The sequence below is a fragment of the Ursus arctos genome, unplaced genomic scaffold, assembly GCF_023065955.2.
Source record: "Ursus arctos isolate Adak ecotype North America unplaced genomic scaffold, UrsArc2.0 scaffold_3, whole genome shotgun sequence".
NCBI lineage: Eukaryota > Metazoa > Chordata > Mammalia > Carnivora > Ursidae > Ursus > Ursus arctos.
In genome coordinates this window covers 87,812,814-87,839,419 of record NW_026622985.1, presented here as the reverse complement: position 1 = coordinate 87,839,419, position 26,606 = coordinate 87,812,814, and the positions used below count along the sequence as shown (strand labels likewise).

Below are 26,606 nucleotides of genomic sequence, written 5' to 3'. Positions count from 1 at the left end.
CTCTGTCTTTGTCCCTCTGCCCATCCCCCCCCCCAAATAAATAAAGCTTAAAAAAAAAAAAGATTTCAGGTCAGAAATGAGGGTGGCCTAGATCCAAGTAGAAGGATGAAGGGATGAAGAGGATATTGGGGTTCAGGGAATCTATCACTCCTAAGAGGTGTTTGCAATAAGATGGAGTCCAAGTTTTAGGAGAGTGGGCTATAAGGTTGGATCTTAGGGTCGGCTCATTTAAGCAAATGTAGATTCTAGATTATATAAAAGTGATTTTTAAAAACAACTGATGATCCATTTTAAAAATCAGTTCTTTAGGGTAATGGTTACTCTTTTCTGAATGGTGAATGATAAAGATATCCTCCAAAGACCTAGAATAACTGTATAAAAAATCTTTTGTCCTTGGCTTCACTTGCTTTCATTTGGTTACCACTGATAAGCAAAAATAGCTGAATAGGGGTGCCTGGCTGGCTCAGGCTGAATAGGGGTGCTTGGCTTGCTCAGCTCAGGTGCCTGGTTGGCCCAGAGCATGGAACTCCCAATCTCTGGGGGTTGTGAGTTCAAGCCTCGCATTAGGCATGGAGCTTACTTAAAAAAAATAGTTTGGGGCACCTGGGTGGCTCAGTCGGTTAAGTGTCCGACTCTTGATTTCAGCTCAGGTCATGATCTTGGGGTCGTGAGATCAAGCCCCGGGTCGAGCTCTGCTCTGGGTGTGGAGCCTGCTTGAGATTCTCTCTCCTTCTCCCCCTCCCACCCCCCACTTGGTGTGTGCTCTCTCTCCTCTCTCTCTAAAATAAATAAATACATCTTTTAAAAAATAGCTGAATAATCAAATCAGTGCTGAGACTTATAAAGCCATATATTACAAAATAGGAAAAAATAATTTAACAAATATAAAAGTAACTCAGTGCTATTAAAATATGCACAGCTATCTCTGAATGTTGCAAATAGGTTTTATGGCTTTATCAAGCAATAACAATGTACACTCAAGAAAAATACAGATGAAATTTTTGTCTATTGATTTTATTCCATTTGCTTTAAGTCAAATATATTTTTACCAGTAACTCCATACTATTTATTTGACACCTTTTACATGCATAAGTGGAGTTCACTTATCTGGGAAGATTCACTTTCTGAAAGATAACTTGGAATCGGAAGGAGTGAACAACTGTGTTATGAGTAGCCTGAGTTGTTGTCATAAAATCCCTGTACTGAAGATTGTGTATGTTTTTTCTTGGGAGCCTCTCAGAATCATTTAGTCTTATTTCAGAACAGTGTTTTTTGTTTTTTTTTTTTCTCAGCCCAGCAAGTGTGGAGTGGGAGTAAAGAGACGCTAGAGGCGGGCAGCAGGAAGAAAATTAGCAGCTTTAGGTGGAGAATGAGAGGGGGAATGATCTGCAAGACGCAAACACAACTTAACGTTTCTCTTTCATACTGTGTATAGACCATCAGTATAAGAGTAAATGGCTCTGTCCCCCTCAGTAACTCAACAGGGCATCCCTAGTTGTAACACCATATATCAGAATTAATGTCTACATCTGACGCATCAGGAAAAGAAAGGGCAAAATGACTTGTTCTATTTTTTAAATCAGAGAAGAGTATATATTTTAGAAAGATTTCTTTACAAAATAGCTTAAATTGTTTAGAAGTTCCAGAAATTGACATATGAGGAGTGGCTCTTGGCAGACTTAGAAATGACTTATGACTGTACTATGATGCACAGGGATGGGTAGTGTGATATAGTTGTAGTGGGTGCCCATCAAAAGAGAAATAAAGAAGGCACAGGGGCACTGGGTTGTTCGGTCGCTTAAGCATCTGACTTTGGCTCGGGTCATGAACTCGGGGTTCTGGGATCGAGCTCTGAGGCGGGCTCCCTGCACTGTCGGAAGTCTGCTTCTCCCTCTTCTTCCCCTCTGCCCCTCTCCCCACTTGTGTGCTCTCTCTCTCTCAAATAAATAAATAAAATCTTTGAAAGTAAAAGAAGGTACAGCCTCTGTAGTCAGGATAGCCGAGTAGTATAGAATAGGTCTGTAGCAGGTCATCTGGTAAAACTGAGGAGCTGAAACTAGCTAGGAAGGAGGGTCGTTGGCAGTGACGGGTGGAGTGGGTGGCCCAATAGACTTGTGGTGGGGTGATGATTGTCGTTTGTGTCCTTGGTCATTTTCCAATTATCTACTGGCCTACTTTGTAAGATTATAAAAAGGTCCATATGGTCACTGTCTTTTAAATAAGCTTGTTTTGGTCCCACATCAGTAAAAAAACAAAAACAAAACAAAACAAAACAAAAAACAGGAAAAAAAGATGTGGAAAAGCAGTTCCAAGAAAGAGCATATGAAATATGCCAATAAGCATATGAGAAGATGCTTACTGCCGCTAGTATTAAAGGAGATGCTTATTAAAATCAGATTTTTTTTTGTACTTTATATCGACAAAAATTAAAAGGATAGTTGATATCCAGTGTTGGCAAGGTTTGGAGATATGGGACTTTCTCCATTGCTGGTTAAATTTTTAGACTGCTTCTGGAGTGCAGTTTGTAATATCTGTCTAAATCTAATATGTTCATGTCCTTTGGCTCAGCCATTATAGTTTTGCAGTCTGTTTTATAGAAATACTTACACAGGCTCTCAAAGGTATATTTACTAGGATGTTTTAAAAGCATTTATTTAAAGTGTTCTTGATAATAGCAAAAAAATAAAAGCAACCTACAGTTTAATCAATACAAGAGTTAAATTATGATACATCCATACAATGGAGTCCTGTGCAGCCACTGAAAAGAATGAGGTGGGTGTAATTGGGGTGACAGCAAAATTTCTAGGACTAGCGTGTAAAAAAATGCAGAACAGTTCCTACAGTATAATCCCATCAATGAACAAATAAAAGAACATCAAACCGTATCAGAGTAAATGTGTTATATATGTATGTGAATGCCTAGAAACAGGTGAGAGTATCCCCACCAAGTCAGGGACTGTGTTTGGGAGGGACAGCGGGTCGGGAAGTGGTAGCTCGGTGTAGGTGGACTTTCATTTCTTATTCCAAATAGCGTTGAACATCATTTACCCAGAATATCCAGTATCGGACCTAGTCAGCAAAAGCAGTATTTCTGGAATTCAAACATCTAAATTATAAAAAAGAAAAAAAAATCAGTAATTAAAAAATAAACAAGATAAATGAAAAAATATTAAGCACTTGTTACCATAAAGAAAATGAATTCATTTTACGAATTAACTTTTGCATAGAAAATCAGGATTTGCAAACATATACACATTTCTTTTTTAAATTTTTTAAAAGTTTTTATTTAGCATGAGCAGTGGGGGTGGGGGAAGGGGAGAGGGAGAAAGAATCTCAAGCAGACTCCTTGCTGAGCACGGGGCCTGACATGGGGCTTAGTCCCATGATCCTGAGATCTTGAGCCGAAATCAAGAGTCAGATGATTGACTGAGCCACCCAGGCGCTCCCAGATTTCTTTTTAAAAAGACAGAGAAAAATGGGGCGCGTGGGTGGCTCAGTCGGTTAAACAGCTAACTTTGGCTTGGGACATAATTGCAGGGTCCTGGGATAGAGCCTGGTGTCAGGCTCCCTGCTAAGCAGGAATCTGCTTCTCCCTTTTCCTCTGCACGCACCACCCCATGCTGTCTCTCTCAAATAAATAAATAAAATCTTAAAAAAAAAAAAAAAGAAAAAGAAAAGTATCCAGCAATGACAAACATGAAAATAGGAAATTTTAATTTGTTAGGAAAGCATTGTTGATCTGCTGTGTATAGAAACCTCAGTGATGCAGGGGCCCCTGGAATGCTCATTCGTGAAGCCCGGGTCTTTTGATTTAAGCTCAGGTCATGCTGTCAGGGTTGTGAGATGGAGCCCTGCCTCAGGCTCCACACTGAGAGTGGAGTCCTGCTTGGGATTCTCGCCCTCCCTCTGCCCCTCCCCCCACTGCATGCATGCTCTGTCTCTCAAATAAATAAATAAATAAAATGTTAAAAAAAAAAAAAGAGAGAGAGAGAGAGAGAGACCTCAGTGATAACAGGGCTTGTTTTACAGTTGAGGAGGAAGATAGATCAGCTGTTCTGAAAGGGTCTACCAGGGTCAGTTGTTTGGCTGTGCTGCGCCTCCCTCTTTCACGTTTTCTAGGACCCTCCCATTAGTAATAAATGACCTCTGTTCCTTAAAGTGTGCACAACAGAAAAAGGCCTCTGCTGGAGTATATTTGATTCATCCAGTTACAATTCAGCTCACCCTGCATGATTTGCATGAGTTGGGCTGCTGTGATATCACTTGGTCATTGTAGCGGGTGGCTCATGCCATCCCTGGGAGCTCCTTGCACAGTAGCAAGTTTCGGTTATTTCGGTAGGGTTATATATACTGGATTTAAATTTCCTTGCATAATAAACATTTTTTTTTTCAGTACAAAGAAAAGTTTTTAAGTATCAGTAAGGTGTTGCTACACATGCTTAGGGGACGCCCATCATCTGATGGTATGTAACTAAGCTTACAAGCGACATGCCTTCTTTCATAATAATTCTTTACCCTTTCTCTTTTTCTGATGATTTCTAGGAATTTACTTCACAAAAGATGCCATCCATTCCCATAAAAATTGCCAGTGTGATGCCAAAAACATCGTTATGTTTGTAGCTCGAGTCCTGGTTGGAGATTTTACTCAAGGAGAGATGGGAAACACCAGCCCTCCCCCGCCACCATATGACAGCTATGTGGACATAAGGTTGAATCCCTCCGTTTTTGTCATCTTCGAGAAAGATCAGATTTACCCAGAATATGTGATTGAATATACTGAACTAGACAAAGCCTGCGTGATTAGTTAGAAGGGATGAAGGAGACCATAACCCTTCTGTTCACTTACAGAGCCAGACTGCCCCAGACAATACATTTTTACCTTTCTCATCTAGTTATCAAATGCCGTAGATCAGTGGTTCCCAAACTTTGCTATACATTTGAATCATCTGGGAAGCTTTTTAACAAGTCCAATGTTCAGATTGCACCCCGTGCCAACTAAATCATTTTCTGGTGTGAGAGCTGGGCAGTGGTGTTTTTTTAAATCCCAAAGGATTCGAATGGTGTCATAGAGTTTGGAAATCACTGTCTTAGATATAACTGGGAAAGACGGGTTTCTAAAACATCTGTAACTGCAACAAGTTTCTCTCCCAGCTACTCTTCGTTTACTGTATGACATGGTTTGGTTTTGGTTAAATTGAAAGAAAATTAATTTGGGCAATTTGGGAGAAATCTAAAAATGCCTATGGAAGTAAGGACATAAGACCATCCTGCCTTGGATAGAAGATTATGGAAAGTTGTGTGTGTGTGTGGGGGGGGTTTTAGGAAAATGCTGGGCTGGGGGAAGGAAAGGTAATTTAAATGCCATTACAGATGTAACTCTACTGTACCTTTGTGGTAAAACTGAGTTGGGGCACACATTTCTTTATCTCTACGTTTATTTAGGGGACTCCATTCAGGTTGGTTCTCTGGAACGCAATGAAAAGAGCCGAAAACGGGGGCTCAGAGAGAAGCAGCCAGCTGGAGTTAATTGCCCCTTTGGGTTCTTTATATAATTATGGCAGAGTAGACATTTATATTCTAATATATGATTATAGAGAAGGTTTTCAGGTTGAACTTTCATGAAGTGTCTGTATTGTGGGGGGTCTGAGTTGCAATAACCAGACTCACAGAAGCATGACTGATAAACCTGAGTGCTATTGTAGTCGTTCGCTGTAGCAGATGAGGCTCACCAAGGAATTAGGAGCAAGGCCGTCCCTGCTGAAGGCTGGGCCCCTTAAGGAGGCGAGATTTGTTTCCTGGTGAGCATGGAATCAGGACAAAGAGAACTATGCCTCAAATAGGTCTTACACCTGCAAGGGGCTTCTTTTTTCTAAATATAACGGATTGTATGGAATTGTAGTACAGTCAGTTTTTAGAGCAGTTGAGGTTCCTGGACCAAGATTTTTTTCCTTGTCATGAATCAGGCCTTTCCTTCTAGTGTTCCTTTTCAACATTCTGTATCATTCACCAAAGTTTGCTGTTATAGCTCCTGCCAGCAGAGATGTTATAAAAGTTAATTAGTATTAGAGTTGATTTTATATTTGTCAGATGATAGATCAGTACAGACATCGCCACAACTGCTTGGTTTAAAGCACTCCACCAGTAACAAATGTATAGAGATTTTTTTAGGGCAGGGTTATTTTCTGGGAGGCTTGTCACAAATAGTTACTCTCATTCGCTTTTTTTTTTTTTTTTTTTTTTAATGGTAGTATGTTTTGGAGTTTTCATTCCGTGATCTTGGTTCTCACGCTTTCAGAGATGCAATTTGTCCAACTCTGATTGCCCATTAGACATCTCTAGTTGGATATTTCACAGACGCCTCTAAAGCAACATGTCCCGAATGGAATTCTCGATCTGCCTCCTTCAAACGAATCACCTTCTCCCCTAGTATTCTGTATCCAGAAGTCATCCTTGACTTCTTCCTCTCCTTCTCCCAAGCTGTTCCCAAGTCCAATTTTTCCTTCTTAAATATTTCTTTGTCCCCTCCTGAGTTGTTCTTTACTTAGCAGTAAGAATGGTCATATTTTAACATTTTTTACGTAATAATCCTTAAAAATACACATCTGACCATGCCTTTAGAATAAAGTTCAAAATCATTATTATGGCCCCACATGATTTCTCCCTTCCCTGCCCTCTATCATTTATTTTCTTCTACCCAAGCCACTCTGGCTTACTTTGAATTCTTTGGTACACCTTTCCCCTAGCTCAGTGGTTCTCAACGATCATGCCTTTTTTTTTTTTTGACAACTACATTGTAACATCTGCTTTATTATCCTCAAAGTACAATCCAATTGTGATATACTCTACCTACACATAATTTCAGAAATAAATTTAAAATTGACATTAGCATAAAAGGAAAATGAAAGGTACATTACTTGGGCACGACTATATTAGAAGACCTAAATAAGTCGTCAGATGTTTACATTTACTTACAATGAGCAAATTTACAAGAAGGTAGAAGATCAAAATTGACTTTATACAAAGTATGAGAAAATGAAAAAGCAGGGATAGGAGTGGACCTTAGAGTAAAAACTGGTGATGCATAACTTACTTGCATATGATAGTACTTGTAAGAGAAATATCGAAATAGCCTTAATTGAAATAAAGGTACTATGCAAGAAAATCTACAGACTGGCGACATGGAGAAAATGAGGAAATATTCTATTTTTTGCAGACGAGCTGTAGGTCATACAAGAATGTCTAACGAGACATTCAAAATTCGTGTAGGGTGCAGAATAGTTTCTTATTGTGAGGAACTGTCCAAGATATTGCAAGATGTTTGGCATACTTGGCTCTCATATACTAAGTGCCAATGGCACCCTCTCCTCCCCACAGTTACAGGGCAACCATAAACCCTATCAGATCTGTTCACCCTTTCCAGAGCAGTCACATCTTGTCACATCCCGTTGGTTGGCCTGAGAGGACTCCTAGGTGATACAATCTACTTACGCCCATGAATTTCTTTAAAAACCCATTTAACATCCCAACTCCATTATCATGGAGAAACAGAAGGAAAGAAATTTGTAACGAAAATAAAAGGAGTTCGGTATGAAATACTCAGGCATACTATGCTATCTATACGACCTCATGAAGTAGATATTTACTCCTACTTACAGTGAATAGGTTTGAATTTCAGAGTCGTTCCGAGGCTGCTTCTGAAAAAGAAGCACAGGAAAATGAAAGATGAGAGGTCTGGGTGACGCTAGGATGAAAATCAGTGTTCGGGTGGGTGATAACAGACCACTTCTCTGTGTGTGGTAAGGGAAAGAGCGCAATTGCTTTAACTGGTATAAGGGTAACAGATTGTCTGAGAGGGAAAAACGAGTGATATTCTCTCCAACGAGCTGTAGGTCCTACGTAAATGTCCAGCAGGACATTAAAGAGGCGAATAGGGTACAAAGTAATTCTTCGTTGTATGGGACTAGCCCAGTCACTGCAGGGCAGCATCTCCCTGGCTGCATCCACTCAGTGCCAGGAATAGTTCCCACCGGTTCTGAAGCCAACAACCCATCCATTTCCAAAATACCGCAGTGAGAACCACTGACTTAGTTAATGTCTAACATCCTCCGATTCGCTTACTTTTACCTCTCCCTCCGTAAAGAGTCATCCTGTGGAGTAGATGAGATGCTTGTTTCCCAACCCCCGGTCTTTAAAAAACTATGTGCCTTCCTTTGTTCATGTTTAGCATCTGTCCAACTTGCGGTTGGTTGTCTGCTTTCTGCATTAGAAGGCAAGCTCTTGGAGGGCTGAGTCAACCCGTCTTGTTCACTGTACCATACCTGATCCTTAGCTGAGTGTTTGATACGGGGATATCTGGGATACATTGTGTTGAATAAAGTAAGCTCAGCTGTTTACATTCCAGCCGTTGAGCTTTGAGTTGTATTTCTTCTTCAAGCATAATTCGAAACTATCCAATAAAGAAATATTAATTTTGCCCTGTTGTCTGAATTGACTGTATTTATTTCTAGGTATCTCCAAAAAGATAATCAGCTACAGACACTAATTTATTCAGTGGGGGCTAGTGGATGTGTTTGCCCCTTCTGGCTTTTTCATTCCAGGACTTGATGACCAAGGAGCTGTCAGTAAGAGGCAGCGTGGTGGTGATGGCGTAGCCCACGGTTGGTTGGCACATCTTTTGTCTTGGGGCTTAGAGAAGGAGAGGCTGGAAGCCGTGAATATGCCTTTCTTCCTTTGGTCGCAGGGGTGGAAACAGTCCCGCACAACGATAACTTAGCTAAACGGGTGGAAACACAAAAAGTTAAAGATACCCTATCAGTCCCTCCTTCAAAAGGTCTTCTCCACTCATTCTTTTTGAATCACCAAGCTTTGGATGGAAAGAAAGAGGAAGAAGATACCTAGATGACAACATAAATTTGGTTCAAGTGAAGGTAAAACCCATTGGATTTGGATCTCAATGTAAATAACGTACAGCCAATCCATTGCTCTCGAAGCACCCACATTCAAATACACAAAAATGCCAGCAAACCAAGCACGGGCGGATTGGATTTTTTTCAATAAGTTATTTGTTCTATTTGTTTGTTGCTTTGTCATCGAAGTCTCCCCATTTTTCAGAAATGTTTGAGAAGATTCTATTTAAAGTCTTAATTTTTTTGTTTTATGCTTGGGAAGAGCGGCCATTAGCAGATTTCTGTGGTGGAACTCCTCAGTCCAGCATATGGTGGAAGGAGAGCTGGGGGGCATCCATTTCAGAGTCCTACCTTTGCCACTGTAGCGATAACTACCACAAGGGGCAATGCATGCTCAGTGCTGACTATGTAGTTAGAGCCACTGGGGGCCACATTGAAGGACGCCGCTGGGAAAGAGCAGGGGAGAACAAGTAGGTTCCATTTAGAAGGTTATAACAGTGATATTAGTGCAGGTTTTTGGAGTGACTTGTTCAAAATCTGTGCTAGACAAGTGTGCCTGGAGTGGTCAGCACTTTGTTTAAGAGCTAGCTTCGGAATCTGAGTTGGAGGACATAGCAGAACTTAAAAGGAACTGCCTGAATCCTAAAAGCTTGACTCCTAAAATACCACTCCAATCTCATCCTTCTGTGTTTCTCTTTTCCAGTCTCTCGTGAATCTTCTTGTCCTCGTCACTCATTTCCTGGCATCTCCCCGTGCTCCCTGAAACTCTACATTCCCCACTAGTCTGCTCTGGGAACTTTATTTTTTTTTTTCTCCCTTAACACGCTTCCTCATGAACCTCATTTATTCCCATACTTCAGTTATCACACACTTCTGATTCCAGAATCTGGGCCTCTGCTAAGGGGTCAGATAACTTAGCCAAAGTTTTGAGGCTAATGAGAAACAGAACGAGCATTCCAAACCCCTGGAGTCTAGCTCCAGAACCCACGTATTAGCCACACTGCTAGGCTTCCTCTCTAAGGGAACGGTCCCTGCCCCTTCTCTCTGACTCCCCCCCTTCCCCCATTAACTCCTACACATACTCCTGGTCCCACCTCCACTCCTGTCAGAGTCTTGTTCTGGCTCTAAGTCTACCTCCCCACTCAAGTCCGCCATCTTCCTTCAAACATTGACTATGGACAGCCCACCCAGCACTCCTGGCCTGAGGTCTCTCTAACCTCTTTGTCTTCATCTTCACTTCCAGGAGTCCACATCCATTGCCCTACTGCCGTGAGAATTTCTGTAGAACCGCTCTTTCTGAAACTGTAAACTAACATATCCTACCTCCGCTGAGCCCTTTAGCTCTCTTGTTCTCACATTTCCTACGTCTGCTTTCTCCACATGCAGCCCCTTCTGGTCTTCCTTCCTTTCCTACCCCCAAGCCCATTCAACACCTGACTGAACCTTCAGTTAATACTTTCAATCATGCAGAATCTTTGACCTTATGTCCCATCCATTTGGCAAACCTAGCCGAGGATTCATCAAATTCTGTTCTGATAAACGACTACTTTCATTTTTATTTATTTATTTTTAAGATTTTATTTATTTATTTGACAGAGATAGAGACAGCCAGCGAGAGAGGGAACACAAGCAGGGGGAGTGGGAGAGGAAGAAGCAGGCTCTCAGCGGAGGAGCCTGATGTGGGGCTCGATCCCAGAACGCTGGGATCACGCCCTGAGCCGAAGGCAGACGCTTAACCTCTGTGCCACCCAGGCGCCCCTATTTATTTATTTTTTAACATGAGTACTTTTAGAGACAATTAGCAGAGCAGTTTGGATTAATACCACTATGCATGCCTGGTATTCAAATTTGGCAAATCCTCTGCCCGCCCACCTGCCCTCCCTGTCCATATTCCCCCATCCCCACAGGACAGCTGTGTTAGACCTCCACCAGCCTCCTCACATGATTCCACACCCATTCTCTGTTGGGAACAACACAAATGGCTGTTGGACCTTTTCTCCTTCATCTTAAGCCTACAAACTTGTCTTTTTATGTACTCATCCTTGCTTCTTTTCCTCTTGTCTAAATGGAAGAGGTATTTCTCCTTCTGTCTGAGGTTCACTCTTCCAGTGTCCCGTCCTCTCCCAGTTGCCTTATGAAAATCACCCACTGAATTATCACTCTTCTTAGCCAAATTTTCAACTTTTCCTTCTTACTGGCTTGTTCACTTGTCATATAACTGTGCTTGCCTCTCCTGTAATAAAACACCTCTCTCAATCTTACGTCTTCCTTTAATCATCATTTTATCACTACCTTACCTTTTCAGATAACTTATTTTAAAAAGCTGGGCTTTCCCATTCTTTTTTTCTCATAGCCTGCAGAAATCTGCCTTTTCTCATTATACCTCCGAAACAAACTTGCCTAGTTTATCAACACTTTTGTAGGGTAACTTCCTACAGCATTTTATAATGCTGACCATCTCCTTGAAACTTTCTCCTCTGTGTGTCCGTGAATGACTCTCGTTTTTCTCTACCCGCTCTTTATCGGTTTATGTCTTAGGCTGGCTTCCCTCAGAAGCAAACAGAAAAGGAATGAACGCAAGCGGTTTATTTGGGAGGTGATCCCAAGAAATACTGGTGGAGAAGTGGGGAGGTAAGACAGGGAAAGGAAGGCAATAGAGGGCATGTTAATGAGAGGGTTATAGCTGTGGGGGACTGGGGCTCAATGCCACTGAAGGACCTCTGGGAGACTATGGGACAGCGTTGAAGTTGTTCCACCTGAGAAACAATGCCCTGGGATATGTATCCACTACCCGGGAGGGAAAACTCTTCCTTTACCCTCTTAGGTTCAGTTTCCCAAGTGCAAATTTAACCGACAACAGACAGATTAACAGGAGGAAAAAAACCTCTACGTTCATCACATACATCTGGAAATGAAGTGACTCCCTAAATGGTTAAAGCTGGGGGGTTACATACTTTAGTAGGGGAGAGGAAGTGGGAGAAAAGGGTTCTGTGGGAAGAACAAATGGGTTTCTGGAGGAACGAATGAGATACGGAAGTTTGTGATAATGTTTGTTTATGCAAGTGCCAGTGATCTCCATTTTATTTTTTTTCTTCATGGCCATAAAACTTCCCCAGAGAAAGGATCTATGGCAGCCTCACTTCCAGAAATTTCTGCTTTTTGTGAAACAAGGGAAGCTCCAAGAAGGTTTCTTTCTACATCTGTTGAATCTCAAATGTCTTTAGTTTAAAATAATCTTCATAGCAACTCTGGGGGTCTGAGTGGGCGCCCATACCACTAATTCCCAAACAAGACTAGTCAAGGACTCCTCCTGGAATGTCAATGCCTTGGTAATTCCAGTGTCCCTCAACTGCTGGCAAGCTTGCTCCCTCATTGGGGACAAAGAATCCAGGTGCAAATGCTGGGTGTCACAAGGCATAGGCGAGGCAGTACAAGCTACTTCTGGTTTCCTTCTGATCTTTCTCTTCCTCCCCTTGCCTCCTTAACCTTGCTATTCCTCAAGGTTCTCTTATCCCACATTTGCTTTAGGCACTGTCCATTTTGCTGGGTGAGCGTATCAACTCTCACGGCTTCAATTACCTAACCATCTGATGTCACTCATCTCTCTTCCCCTCACCTTTTGTTGGCTCTACACATACGTATACAGCTGCCTACTGAGCATCTTACCTTGAATTGTCCATTGCAGACTCGATACCAAAACAGGTTAGCGTCCCTCAAATCCTCTTCTGTTATCCCTTATCTTGCCTTGCTTTTCTAGAAATCCATTCTTCTCTTAGCTGCCAGGGATCTTTCTAAAACACCTCTGCTAAATATGGCCAGGCGCTGTTTTTTAAATTGGGGGACAGAGCAATGAACAAGACAAACCAGGTTCCTGCTTTAACTGCTTGAATTCTACACATACATAAATAAAGAAGAAAAACTATCGTGGTAAGTTCCATGTAGAGACTGGGGAACTGCTTTCCATTGGGAGGTCCAGAAAGGTCTTGCTGAAGAGAAGACACTGCAGCTCAGAGATGAAAGACAGAAGGGAGACATCTAGAGCAGGGGAAAACATCCTGGACAGAGGGCTCCTGCCACTCCCAGCTGAAATTCCTTCCATGGCTTCCCAACGTCTTCAGTAGTAAGCTCAAATTTCCAAACGTGGCAGAGATCTTCTGGCATCTGGCCATTCAGTCGCCTTCCTCTTCAGCTTCTTTACATTATGTGACATCAACTCAACTCCATCCTCACAGCCGCCCTGTAAGACAGCTGGTTGAGTTCTTCCAGTGGGTCTTACGTGTCTTTGTACTCTGTGGCGGCTTTAGCAGAGGCTCAAAAGCTGTCCACGAAATGAGCAAGGTGTTGGGCAGAAAGGACCGCTGCTTAGTGAACAGGTCTAGACTGGTGTGGTCCAACAAAAATAAAGTGAGCCCCATAAGGCTCTTTAACATTTTCTCATAGCTACATCAGAAAAGTAAAAGAAACAGATGAAATTGTAAGGACATTTTATTTAAATATCATCAGTTGAGCATGATTAAGGAAGTCATTCACGAGACCGTTTGCATACTAAATCTTCGAAACCCAGGGTGCGCATCTCACACCGCATCTCAGGTCGAACTGGTCAGCACTGCAAAGCCTCGACAGCCACACGTGGCTCCTGGACCTGAGTCCTTCCGCCCCCAACTCCCCAGGGCCGCCCAGCGGCGCGCCTTCTACTTCGATACCTATTTCATCTCTGCAGTCCTTATGGGCACCCCGATTCTCTCATTTGCTGGCATGTCACGACTCCCCCACTTCCCAGGCTCTCCCGGCAAGGACCCCCCCTAGCCCGGCGGCCGGCACGGAGCAGGCGCTCGGTAAATACGGTCCCCGCCCGGGCCGCACCTGGGGGTGGCTCGCAGGCCCCCGCTCCCCCCCACTCCGCCGCCGCCGCGGCGCACCCTCCCCCCCAGGGCCGGCCCGGGAGCTCGGGGCCGGAGTCGTGGACGTGACTGGGAGGAGTCTGCCCGCCTCAGGTTTCCGTGCTCGGCCGCGGCCATGGCGGAGCCCACGGTGTGCTCGTTCCTCACCAAGGTGCTGTGCGCCAACGGCGGCCGCATGTTCCTGCAGGACCTGCGCGGCAACGTGGAGCTGTCGGAGGCCAGGCTCCGGGACGTGCTGCGCCAGGCCGGGCCCGACCGCTTCCTGCTGCAGGAGGTGGAGATGAGGGAGGGCCCCTGGGACGCCGAGGCCGAGGTGGCGGCCGGCGCGGGCGGAGGCGGCGGCGGCCCCTGCGCCTGGCGGGTGGTGGCCGTGTCCTCCGCGCGCCTCTGCGCCCGCTACCAGCGCGGCGAGTGCCAGGCCTGCGACCAGCTGCACCTCTGCCGCCGCCACATGCTGGGCAAGTGCCCGAACCGCGACTGCTGGTGAGGCGGGCGGCGGGCGCGGGGGCGGCGGCGGGGCGGTCACCGCGCGAGGGGCCGCGGGCCTGACGCGTCGGGCGGGCAGCGGGGCCCCGGGGAAATGAGAAAAGGGAGCGTGCGTTCGGCGCTGCCCCCTCCTCCGCTGCCCCCACCCCCGCCGAGGGCGGCAGGGAAGCCTCGTGAAGGGGCCCCGAGGGTCCTCCCGGCGAGGCCTCCCCTGAGCTTCCAGCGCCGCTGCGGAGTGAGGCCCAAAGTCGTCTCAATCCGGATTTCTTAACTACTTTCTTCACTACGGCTCGCCCTCGAATTTCAGCCCTGCCCGCAGGATCCTCCACAACACGGCCGGGGAAGTCAGGATTGGGACTTGGGAGTTCGTTTACTCCAGTGGTCCTACTGGAGGCTTACTGAGGACCCATGAGGCCCATGACCCTTTATTGAGAGTGCCCTTTCTTTCCACCTAACCTCAAAGTTTCACCGAAGTGACTCTGTGCGTTCCAGGTTCAGAAAGCCCGATCTAGAACGCCCCCGCCCAGAAACTGAGGGCTGGATGATTGGGGCGAGGTGTTTTAAGGCCGTCTCCTATCTCTGGTCTTCTTGGTTTACTCAGGCTCCCCAAAGCGGGGGTGGGGGGCACACTTTCCTCCTAATGTTGGTGGACTGTAGGGGTGGGCAGCTGTTTAGGGCGGAAAAGGCAAATACACTCACCTTCAGAACAACGGATGGCATCCTCGGCAAGGCAGGGGACTGCGGGGGGGGTACCTTTCATTCTAAAGCATCCCGATTTAAAATGAAAATGATCTTGGGAGGAGAGTTGCTTCAACTCAGCTGTCTTATTATCAGTGCTTACTTACTAGACTGTAGTATCTGTGGGTTCATGGAAACTTGTTTCACTTCACATGTGAGTTGAGAGCCACTGGAGGCCAGGAATTTGGGGGACTGGCCCCTTCTTCATCTGGGTCTCTGATCCAGAGCTCTGTGTTCTCCTAGGTCTACCTGCACCCTTTCCCATGACATCCACACACCTGTCAATATCCAAGTACTGAAGAACCATGGGCTTTTTGGCCTCAATGAGGCCCAGCTTCGGATCCTGCTTTTACAGAATGACCCGTGCCTTTTACCAGAGGTGAGTTGCCAAGAATTCACCCTCATGTTGTCTGCATGATGAAAGAAGTCAGGGGGAGAACATCAAACGTCTGCTTACAGAGGGCAGCGGGTGTATGGGTGGAGGTAATCGTGCAGTGCTGACCTCTATGGGGTCTCTGTGATTTTACCAGGCTTTGACACACAGGGAGTGATGGACATGTGTGGTAAAGAAATGGTGATAATAGTTACTAGTTTTTTAATTGTTTACTGAATGCTAAGCCATTTATATACCTTAGCTCAATTAATAACCTGTTCCCATTTTACAGGTGAGGAAACTGAGGCTCAGATACATTAACTTGCCCAAGGTCACATAGTACGTGGCAGATTTGAACTTAGGTCTATCTGTGAAGCCTGTGTTTTGTGAATTGCCTGTTTTTGCTTTTGCCTATTTTTCTACCGAGACATTTGTCTTTTTCTATTAATTTATGAGATGTCTTTAGTGATACCAATCCCTTTTGTGGTCACATTTGTTGTAAGTATTTTCCTCCATTTACTTTCTTTGGGCTTTAGATATTAATTTTAATTGCTTTGAAATGATTTAGTTCCAAATGCTTAACAACTGCCTATTAGAACTGCTGTCATGGTGAAATTAGCTTGTTTGTTTGTTTAGCTATACACGAATTTTTTTTTAAAGATTTATTTATTTTAGTGAGAGAGAGAGAGTGTGCAGGGGGCGGGCAGAAGGAGAGGGAGAGAGAACGTCAAGCAGACTCTGCACTGAGCGTGGAGCCCAACATGGGGCTGGATCTCACGACTCTGAGATCAGTACCTGAGCTGAAACCAAGAGTCGGACGCTTAACTGACTGAGCCACCCAGGTGCCCCTACACGAAGAATCTTTAAAAACAAAATAGTTGGAATCCCAAAAGAAAATATTATGAGAGCCCACCAGTTGAAAGTAGAATTTTCTACCCTAGCACCATGATGCTATCATAGACACTCAAGTTGCCAGAAGAGGAGTGGGAGGAAGGGAGGATGTTGGGAAAATCGAGGGTAGTTTGTGACTCTTGTCCCCTGTTCATGCTAAGGTATTTTAGGCCCTGGAAGGGAAGGGAGTCACAAGGCTGGAGGAATGAGCTAGAGCCTTTGGTTCAGGGGGCAGAGGCTGCCCTCAAGGCAGCAGAATCTGTATGCAGAAGACAGCCCTGGAGTCAGCCTGAAAAGCAAAGAGGTTTATTCTTGACATCCATCTCTTCTCTCATTTCTTGGGGCTTTGAAGCCAGGCTTGGTCAGTCATGGTTATAATAAGCCAGATACATTCCAACTGTGTTGCCAAAAGGATTCCAAGCAGCAGCTGGAGCAGGTTATTGGCAGGAAGGGAGAAGAACAAGGCAGCAGCTGGGTCCAGTCCTTCCTCTCAGAGAGAAGGGGCAATGACACTCCTAGTTACCTTTTAGTTTTTATGATATTGTTTGACTTACAGAAGTTTAACATCGTTACATTGTTTAACTTATTGAACCCTTTCCTTTATGGCTTCTGCCTACTGTCCTGGGTCCAGCCTCATCCTGTCACATCAGACTACGGCGGTGTTTCCTGAGTAGCCAGTGGGTTGGCTGCACTTAGGACAGGAGCCCACCCCTGGTCCTGTCACCCAGGACCGGAGGTGTGTATCATGTGGCACACAGTGTGGCCACTTAGGTAGCAGGGACCATGGACAAGCACCGTGAATGAGGCAGGAATGGTGCCTCACATCTCCTGTATGAAAATGCCCCATGACCCTTTTCCATCACTCTGAAAGACACAGTACATAATACAGATGTACCATTTAATAGAAAGACAAGAGGGACAAACATTGTGATCTTGTGATTTATAATGAGAAATATATTTGGTCTTTATCCCCATTCTTGGCAAAGAGCTCCTAAAACTCTTGGGATTTCCTAAATGACGAGAGCTATAAAGGTGTCTGTTGTTAAGTTAATGGTGATCTTTGGAAAGCCCCTAGGTAACCTAAGGATGGGAGCTGGTTGTCAGGAGGACCAATCCTGTGATTAGACAGTTTTGTAACTTTTACCCCTCTGGCCCCTACTCTCCCACCTTCGGGGAGGGCAGAGGGGCTGGGGATTGAGTTTATTCACGAGTGGCCAGTGTAATTTAACCGATCATGCCTATGTTATGAAGCCTCCGTAAAAAACCAGAAGGACAGACTGAATTTCAGAGAGCTTCCAGGTTGGTGATCACGTGGAGGTGCTGGGAGAGTGGGACCCCAGGAGAGGGCATGGAAACTCCACACCTTCCCCCCCATACTTTCCCAGGTGCATCTCTGCCATCTGCATGTTCCTGAGTTATATCCTTTTAAAATAAACTGGTCATCTAGTAAGTAAACTGTTTCTCTGAGTTCTATGGGCTGTTCTAGCACATTAATCTAACCCAAGGAGGAGGTGGTGAGAACCTTCATAGCAGTTCAGCCAGTAGCAGATGGCAACCCGGACCTGCGATGGGCATCTGAAATGGGGGCAGCCTGGTGGGCCTGAGCCCTTAACCTGTGGGATCTGATGTTATCTCCAGGTAGACAGTATTAAGATTGAGTTAAAATTTGTGGGACACCTGGTCATTGTCTGCTAAGAATTACTTGGTGTGTTGAAAGAAACACACATTGGAAATATGTACAATGTGATGCTGATACATTTGAAAACGTCAATGAAATGGACACATTTCTAGAAAAAATATAGCTCATCAAAACTGATCCAAAGGGCGCCTGGGTGGCTCAGTCGGTTAAGCGTCTGCCTTTGGCTCAGGTCACGATCCTGGGATTGAGTCCTGCATCAGACTCCTTTCTTGGCGGGAAGCCTGCTTCTCCCTCTGCCTCTGCCTGCTACTCCCCCTCCCCTGCTTGTGCTCTCTCTCTGACAAATAAATAAATAAAATCTTAAAAAACAAAACAAAATAACAAACCAAACTGATTCAAGAAAAAGTAGAAAGCCAGAATAGTCTTTATTTTTGAATGACAAAGCATTAAGATGAAAAATTTAAAACACCATAAAACTAGAGTATTAGTTAAAACGTCTTCTACAAGAAAACATTAGGCTCATATAGTTTTATTGTTGAGCTCTATCAGATTGTAAATGAATAAATTATTTTGATTGGGGGACTAGGTCTAGGATCTCTTTTTCTTAATCTCCTATGCATTCTTAAACCAGTATCATACGTTTAATTAAAGTAGTTTATATTTTAATATATGATGGTACAAGTCTCTGTGCCCATTACACTTCTTTTTCAAAAATTATTTGTTGGGGCACCTTGTTGGCTCAGTGGGTGGAACATGCGACTCTTAGTCTCGGGGTTGTGAGTTTGAGGCCCACGCTGGGTGTAGAGATTACTTAAACATAAAAGCTTAAAAAAATATTTTTTTCTTCAATCAATTGCCTTAAACAATATTATGAAAACATATGTGTCAAGTGTTGCTTCATTTCTGGACCAGGTCTGTTTACTGTACAACAAAGGTGAAGCACTGTATGGTTACTGCAACCTCAAGGATAAATGCAACAAGTTTCACGTGTGCAAGTCCTTTGTCAGAGGGGAGTGCAGACTTCAGAAATGCAAACGGTCCCATCAGCTCATTCATGCTACAGCCCTGAAGCTGCTGCAGGACCAAGGACTGAATATTCCGAGTGTTGTTAATTTTCAGATCATCTCTACCTACAAGCACATGAAGCTACACAAGATGCTGGAAAGTCAAGGTGAGACTATGAGAGGGAGACAGAGCACTGTGACATGTAGTTTTGACCGGGAAGTCAGTCTGGGGGCTAGCACCTCTATGGTAAGTTTTGCTCTGTCCTCGGGGAAACTTAGAACTGCCAACATTTTATGATGTAAAACTGTGGTTCTAACCAAAGGAGGGAAGGGATAGAGTTTATTTTCAGCGTTGTCAGCCAATAGCATCCTCCCAAGGGTTTGAACAGTGTCCCTCCTTGCTAAGCTGGGGGCCAGGAAGCAGGTACAACCGTCCTCACAGCTTCGTTAGGAAGAAAGAGGAGGGAGGTGGGGCAGTGAGCAAGAAAGGGAAGGAAAGCACAGGAATGGCTTTCTTTTATTGAATTTGAATTAAAGCGTTTTCTTCTTTCTTTTTCTTGAAGTAATTAACATATAACGGATAAGTTTCAGAGGTATAACATGATTCGATATTTGTGTATATTGCAAAATGATCACAATAAGTTGAGCTAACGTCTGTCATCATAAACATAGTTACAAAGTTTTTCTTGCAATGAGAACTTTTAAGGAAGTATTTTCTTTTGGGGCGCCTGAGTGGCGCAGTTGGTTAAGCATCTGGTTTTGGCTCAGATCATGATCTCAAGGTCATGGGATCGAGCCCTGCGTCAGGCTCTGCGCTCAGTGCAGAGGATGCTTGGGATTCTCTCTCCCTCTGCCCCTCCTTGCTCTCGCTCTGAAATAAATACATAAATCTTTTAAAAAAAGAAGGTATTTTCTTTTTCAATTGTTAAGAAATTTTAACCATATGACAGAAAAATGTGAAAAATAGAGAGTAGAGATGTAAATTGCATATGATTCCACTCACTCTATCCATAAGCATTAGTACCTTTAACTACAGATCCTTCGCTCCTGTTACTCTACAAATACTAGTCCAGTTGTGGTCACAGTATGCATTAGTATCTTAAATTTTCACTTCATACAACATCATAAACATCTTCCCATATTGCTGCATAGTGTCTCATTTTTTAGGGTCTGCAAAGTGTGGTCTGGTGTGCTTTTAATTACAGTGCATTCAGGTTACTTATCCTATTAGATTTGCTTGTAGCTGAAAATCAGTTTCAGTGGGAGGTAGGCTTAGGAGAATTGTTGATGGGAAAACCAAATCAGCAAAAACAGAGTCTCCAAGCTTTCGAAACAAAGTTTTCTTTTGCCTTTTTTTTTTTTTTTTTAAGATTCTATTTATTTATTTGTCAGAGACTGAGAGCACAAGCAGGGGGAGTGGCAGGCAGAGAGAGAGGGAGAGGCGGACTCTCCGCTGAGCAGGGAGCCCCATGTGGACTCAATCCCAACACCCTGGGATCATGACCTGAGCCGAAGGCAGACGCTTAACCGGCTGAGCCACTCAGGTGCCCCTCCATATGGAGTTTTCTTATGTTGGGATGGTAGCGGCTGACTTCCTGTGCGGGTGGTTTGGAGGTAGTGTCGGAGGCTGTCTACGGGACCCTGAATGATGGCAGGGATCTTCTACTCTATACTAGTACAGGGCTTCTCATTACCTTCATCTGGTCTTGTTTAGTGGGTCTTTCCTAACTGAAGTCTCTCTTAATTAAAGTCACTGAAATAGTGACTTTCTGCTCTGTGTGTGTGTGTATGTGTGTATACGTGTGTCAAATAAATCCAGAAGACACACACTCTCCAAATCCATCGTGTTGGGACTTTCGTCTGCGATCTGATTAACAGAGCTGATGCTCCCAGCATAAAATGAAGTTGAGAGCAATGAGAGGGGTGTCTCAGGAAAGCTCGTCTCTTTCCTCTTCTTTTTAGATAACGCAGCTTCTTCTGCTGAGTATTCCCAGGGTCTCGAGAAACCAGGAATACACGTGGCTGGCCCTGCAGAGGCCAGTCCTGTGGCTCCCGTCCCTGCTCAGTCAGCCAAGAAGCCACACACAGGTAAACCGTAAAGGACGTCCGTGAAATAAGAAGCTTGTCCAGCTGGAAGGTCTGAAAACGAAGCTTCTATTGAGCTTTATTTGTAAGTTCCTTCATTTAATCACTTATCAATAATGGTCATAGTAATACCTACCTCACACGTTGTTGTAAAGATTAAAGGAGACGGAGAAGGGGAGAACATCAGGTTGGGAGGATAACACTGGGGATGGGTGGTTGGGGACGTGGTGGGACGTTGAGTAGGCAGAGAGGGGAGGACGTGAGTTTGGTTGAGGTCAGTCCAGGGCAAACTCTGAAGATGGCAGATTCTGCCTGTGGTCCCTGACAGCTCCCCCAGGCTGGCGGGAGCTCCGAGAGGAGCCGGTTTCGGCTGACTTGCTCCGTGATCCAGCCAGTGTTTTTCTATTCGTCCACATACACGGTTTACACAGTGGTCGTCAGAGACTATGGACACTTTGTACTCTTGTTTTTTTCTTAATGTTTCATAAGCATCTTTCCCTGTTCACATTTTATCATATATAATCATTTTTATGCACAGATACACTAACATATAATCACTTACTTAACTACTTCCCTTATTCTGGATACTTCAATTCTTTCTAACAAAGTTTGAATAGAACTCTTTTCTTAAAATCCTCACAATATTGAATTTTTAAATTTATTCTTTTGCTTAGCTTCTCGGTGCTAAATGTTACTGTCTTTTGATGTGCATTTCTTTAAATACATGCAAGTGAGTATTTTTCTGTGTGTGCACTCTCTGTAGGTCTCTTTTGTGTGTGTGCGTTTTGTGCCTGCCCTCCTGGGGCCCTCCTCCGTGCTGATGGGGGATGGCCCTTCCTTAGGTTCCTTGATTTTCATAAAAAGTCCTACCGTGCTCATATGCTCTCCAGCTCTCATGGATCCCTCCACAGAGTTTATAACTGTTGAGTGCTCACCAAAGATTTCTACCTCACTGTGTCCACTCTGCATTGCTTCTTAAATTTTTCGCCAAAGCCCCTCCGCTATAGTGTCGTTCATTGATTCCTCAAAGTTGTATCCATTCTTTCTGTGGATCTGGAGGGACCATCAGAAACCTATATACCTTGTCTATTTCGTGTTGACTTTCCTCCCTTCTCCCTGTCCCCACCACCTGGCTTTCTTCATCCAGTTACACTTGGATGTTTGCTTCTTTGTTTTCACTGAAGGGTACCGCAGAGAAGCCGCGTTATGACGTTTTTTTCTGTGTTCGCTGTTGTGATATCCCCAAATGTCGGTGTGTAAAGTGGCTTTTTTTTTTTTTTCCATTTTAACTTTCCTGCAGTAACACAACATTTGAGACATGGGGACAAGGGAGTGAGTTTTTCATAAAGCTGAATTAATTTAATTTAGAACAATGTTTTATCATGAAATGCTGTCTTCTCTATTGGGGGAGGTGTGCCAAAATACCCTTTTCAAAGTGAGAAATAGCTGTGTTTTCTCCTAATGGACAGTGAGAGTCATGCCGCTTCTGTGAATCTTTTCACTTTGGTTGTCCACAACAGTATTGCTGAGGGTCCTTATGTTCTGTGTACCTTGTTTCCTTTTTCCTAATTCTGATTTCTCCTGGTGCTAATTTTTTTAAAAATTATTTTTACATTTTATTATTATTTACGTTTTATCCTTTTACCATGTGTATTTTTGCTGTAAGCCATCTTAAGTTCTAAATGGAAACAATGTAGGGTTCACCTGTATATCCTCGACTTTTACAGTGTTGTGTTCTTTTTGTAAATTCTATAGTCATGCTTTTATATGCATAAAAATGATCCTCTGTAATCTTTGTTGCAATATTTTATTCAATTCTATAATATTTCACTTAAAGCTTAGTTCTGTTAGTATCCATTCTGTGAAAATATTTTATATAATCCCACTTGACCCTCGTTTTCATCCCATGATTCAGCTGTTAGAAAGCCATCACATTAGAACTGGAGGTGAGTTTTCCTTGGTCATTTATCAAGGCTCTGAGGTGAGGCTGCACCTCGATAGGCTCGGCAAATCCAACATGTCCTAAGTGAAATGATGAACTTTCCGACAGACTTGTTCCTCTTTTTTTATTTTGGAGTGTCACCCCCTACCGACTTAACCCAACACCCTGCAAATTGCCCTATACTCTTCTTTCTTCTGGTTCCTGGTATCAAACTCGTTACCCAGTGTTGGAGATTAGTTTCCCTTCAAAAATCTCAAATTTGTATCCTTCTCTGCCCCTTTCTCTCCATCCCAGACACACTGACTTCTTTCTAACCCTCATCACCTCTTGCATGTGTTGCACGAGATGGAGGATTCAGTAGTTTTCCAGCCCTGGCTCGTGAGAGTATTTTTATAGGAGGTGCTACGTAGCCCCCTGCTCTCCTTCAGTGATGGCAGTCCCGTTTTAAATTTTTCATAAAATAGGCTTTTATGGATTTCATTGGTCTCCTTCCTACCCTTCTACACCCCTGCCTTCCATCCTGTGCCCGGGTGATCTTTTAAAATGCAGACCTAATCACATTGCTTTGTTCTGCCATAACCTTCACTGGTCCCCATAATGCAAGGTAGGAGTCATAAACTCAGATGCTTTCTTGGATGAGAAAGGGGAGCTAAGTGGATGATGTGAGCTGGATGTAAGAGAAATGGGGGGAAGGAGGAAATGTCATAGCAAGTTGTCCCATCTGAGTGGGGCACCTGCCTCTTGTGCCCGTGTGGGGATGTGGGCCCATTTTGTCATGTTGTCTAGTTAGTTGAAAAAACCAGATCCGGATTTTATGATAAATTTTCAGATTTTTAAATATTGGCTTTCGATTGAGTTTTAAAGATACAGACCCATATTGTGTGTACTGACCTATTTGCAATTTTTGGAATGTGCCGTTTATTTTATGACTCTCTGTGTTTGTAAATGATGTTCCCATTAAGTGCCACTCTTTCCCTCTTCCTGCCTCAAAACCTGGCAAAATCTGATTCTTTAAAATGCTAGGTTAATCTTTTCTGACCCCAAGAAGGGCAGTTCTTTTAGGGTTCTCAAAGTTCTAGCATAACACTTACTTTGCCATGGTTTCCGCTTTTATTCCCTAGCTTTGAGCAAAAACAAAACCATTATTTCTTCTTTTTGGACATTTGACACTTGTCCAAAAAGAAAAATTTTTTGAAACATAATGAATCAAACTCTCTGTTTGAATCCATGGAATCAATATCATATTGGTCTTCATTGTTCTTTTTTTCTCCCCACATATATATTTTTCATTTTCAAAAAGTCTTTTTCGCCTAAGGAATGTATCTTTTTGGTGCTTCAGTTTGAATCATCTAGGTCTAAAATTAACTGTTTAAGACTTATGCTCGTGATACTAATCTTTCCATCAAGGAATTTAGTCTCTTCATTGCTGATGGGTTCCTTGATTTCTTTCATTATAGTTCGTTCTTATTTTTGTCTAGCCTTATATATCCCTTATTACATTGGGTTTTTTTTCTTGGTTGCATCCATCTGTATTGCTACTCTGTATGGAATCTATCATTAGAATGCTATTGATTTTTAAAACATTTGTCGTTTGTTGAATTATCTTTGTTCTAACAGTGTTAGATGCCTTTTTGTTTCTTCTAAATATAAAATCATACCTGCAAAAAGATTTGTCTTTTCTTATGTATTTCTGTTTTGTTTTGTGTTAAATAAAATTGTGGTTAAAAGATTTTTTTTGATATTTCTTCTTTAAATATGAAGTTAATTGTTGGTTTTAAACGAATGTTCTCTATTTAATAAGGGAAATTACATTTATTGCTTGTAGAAGCTTTTAGTAAGAATTGGTATCTTTTGCATAATCATGTAATTTTTATCACTTAAATCACCTAATATGATTATATTACTGGTTTTACTATATTAAAACATTCTTAAATTCTGAGTAACTCTACGTGATTATGGCATATGCTCTTTCAATGTATTGCTTTTCCCTATTTGGTCATTTTTATTATAATTATATACATCTATACATTCATAAATAAAATTCATTTATATTTTATATGTGTATGGAGGGATTTCCTTTTTATTTTTATTGCTAAATGCTCAAAGTATACATTTTATTCTAAGTGCTATTTTGGGTTCTGCAAATTGATTTATAATGTCATTATTATTTTTAAATTTTTTTTCCTGCTTTATTGAGATATTATTGACATATAACATTGTATAAGTTTAAGGCGTATAAGGTGATGATATTGATACATGTATATCATTGTGAAATGATTATCACAGTAAGTTTAGTTAGCACATCCATCACCAAACATTCATTATTATTTTTAAAGTAATGTATTACTCGGAGTGCCTGCATGGCTCAGTAGGTGTGTCTGCCTTTGGCTCAGGTCATGATCTCAGGGTCCTGGGATCGAGCCCCACATTGGGGTCCCTGCTTAGTGTGAAGCCTGCTTCTCCCTTTCCCTCTGCCTCTCCCCCCACTTGTGCGCGCGCGCGCATGCGCACACACACACACACACACACACACACACTCTCTCTCTCTCTCAAATAAATAAATAAAGTATTTAAAAAAATAATGTATTACTGTATCCTTGAATTTCTCTATTCTTACTTAGCAATATTTTTCTAAAATATTTTTTTGGAAAATATAGTAACATACCATTGTGGAAATTTGGGAGAATACAGGAATGTATTCAGAAGGTAGCAGTATTTCCCCATAATACCATTGTGTAGTACTGTTCTGTGTTCTTTAGACATACTACCTTGTTTAGTCATCAAAACAGAGGTGACTTAAATCAGCTCTGCCCTGACCTAGGCAAAAGAGGACCCTGCCTTGGGCCTCTGCTCTAATAGGTTTTCTCTGCTCATGATTTACACCAGTCAGACCCCAGGGAAGGAAAATGCTTCTCTGCGTCTCTTATCCTACGTCCTCATCGCAAAACGTGATTGCTTCTTAACCCTGTGCAGGTCTGTGGGTTGAACCACTGCCATCATTGGAAACAGATACAGTTTTGGACTTCGTGGAAGGTTTCTGTGGTGGAAACGTGTGGGTAAGCAAAAACAAATAACTTGTCAAGCCCTGTCTTTCAGAGAGTACGGACACAATAGATTCTTACAAAATGAACTATCTTCCCCAGCGGTTTCCAGTGTCTGTTTTCCCTCCTCTTTGTCTTCTAATCAGTAGCTCTGGGGGTACCCGCAAATTGTATAGTATTTGCTGCAAGTACACACGGCTGCAGGGGAACATTTTATACAGTGAAACAATTCATATTACTCTTCAGTATTTATATAAGCAGTTTCCCATGTACCACATGAGAGGCAGGATTCAATTCCTTCAGTTAGCAAGTACATGCACATCCAATGTGGTATTGGACATATGGTTTTATGTCTTTTACAAAAATATTCTTGAATTAATTACATTTTCAAAAAAATTAAATGGAGAGTTAGACTTCAGCTCAGGATGTAGAAAATCACAGGAAAAACCAGCTAACCTATAAAATTGTAACTTTTCTTGAGCCCATAAGAGACTGGTCATAAGTCCAGTTCACTGAAATCCAAAAAGTCACAAGATCTGTGCAGAGAAATGTGACACAGACATGCTTTGACAGAGCATGGGGGAGAGATGGACCCCTTAC

The 26,606-nt window shown here is 43.0% G+C and overlaps 2 protein-coding genes across 3 annotated transcripts in view; both read left to right on the top strand.

The window, feature by feature from the left end:
- LOC113264867 (zinc finger CCCH-type antiviral protein 1) overlaps positions 1-8,473 on the top strand; it is a 59,343-nt gene extending 50,870 nt beyond the window's left edge. Inside the window, exon 13 of the mRNA XM_026511851.4 lies at positions 4,543-8,473. Within this exon, the coding sequence (XP_026367636.2) occupies positions 4,543-4,808 (266 nt within the window). The 3' untranslated portion in view covers positions 4,809-8,473. The remainder of the gene's footprint in view (positions 1-4,542) is intronic.
- A 5,417-nt stretch (positions 8,474-13,890) lies between these two features.
- ZC3HAV1L (zinc finger CCCH-type containing, antiviral 1 like) lies at positions 13,891-26,316 on the top strand. Of its 2 annotated transcripts, XR_008956338.1 has the most exons (5): positions 13,891-14,290; positions 15,275-15,410; positions 18,847-19,105; positions 20,901-21,108; positions 25,939-26,316. XR_008956338.1 is itself a non-coding variant. In XM_026511849.4 (4 exons), the coding sequence occupies exons 1-4, from the start codon at positions 13,923-13,925 to the stop codon at positions 21,035-21,037; spliced, it is 900 nt and encodes a 299-aa protein (XP_026367634.1). In that variant the 5' UTR covers positions 13,891-13,922; the 3' UTR covers positions 21,038-25,019. The 2 variants fall into 2 exon arrangements, 1 of the variants encoding a protein (XP_026367634.1); XM_026511849.4 differs by lacking the exon at positions 25,939-26,316 and having other exon boundaries at positions 20,901-25,019.
- The last annotated feature ends 290 nt before the right edge of the window (positions 26,317-26,606 follow it).

Coding starts and splice junctions, on each gene's coding strand:
- ZC3HAV1L (XM_026511849.4), top strand. CDS start 13,923: ATGGCGGAGCCCACGGTGTGCTCGTTCCTCACCAAGGTGCTGTGCGCC. Junction 14,291..15,274: donor TGCCCGAACCGCGACTGCTG/GTGAGGCGGGCG, acceptor GTGTTCTCCTAG/GTCTACCTGCACCCTTTCCC. Junction 15,411..18,846: donor ACCCGTGCCTTTTACCAGAG/GTGAGTTGCCAA, acceptor TTTCTGGACCAG/GTCTGTTTACTGTACAACAA.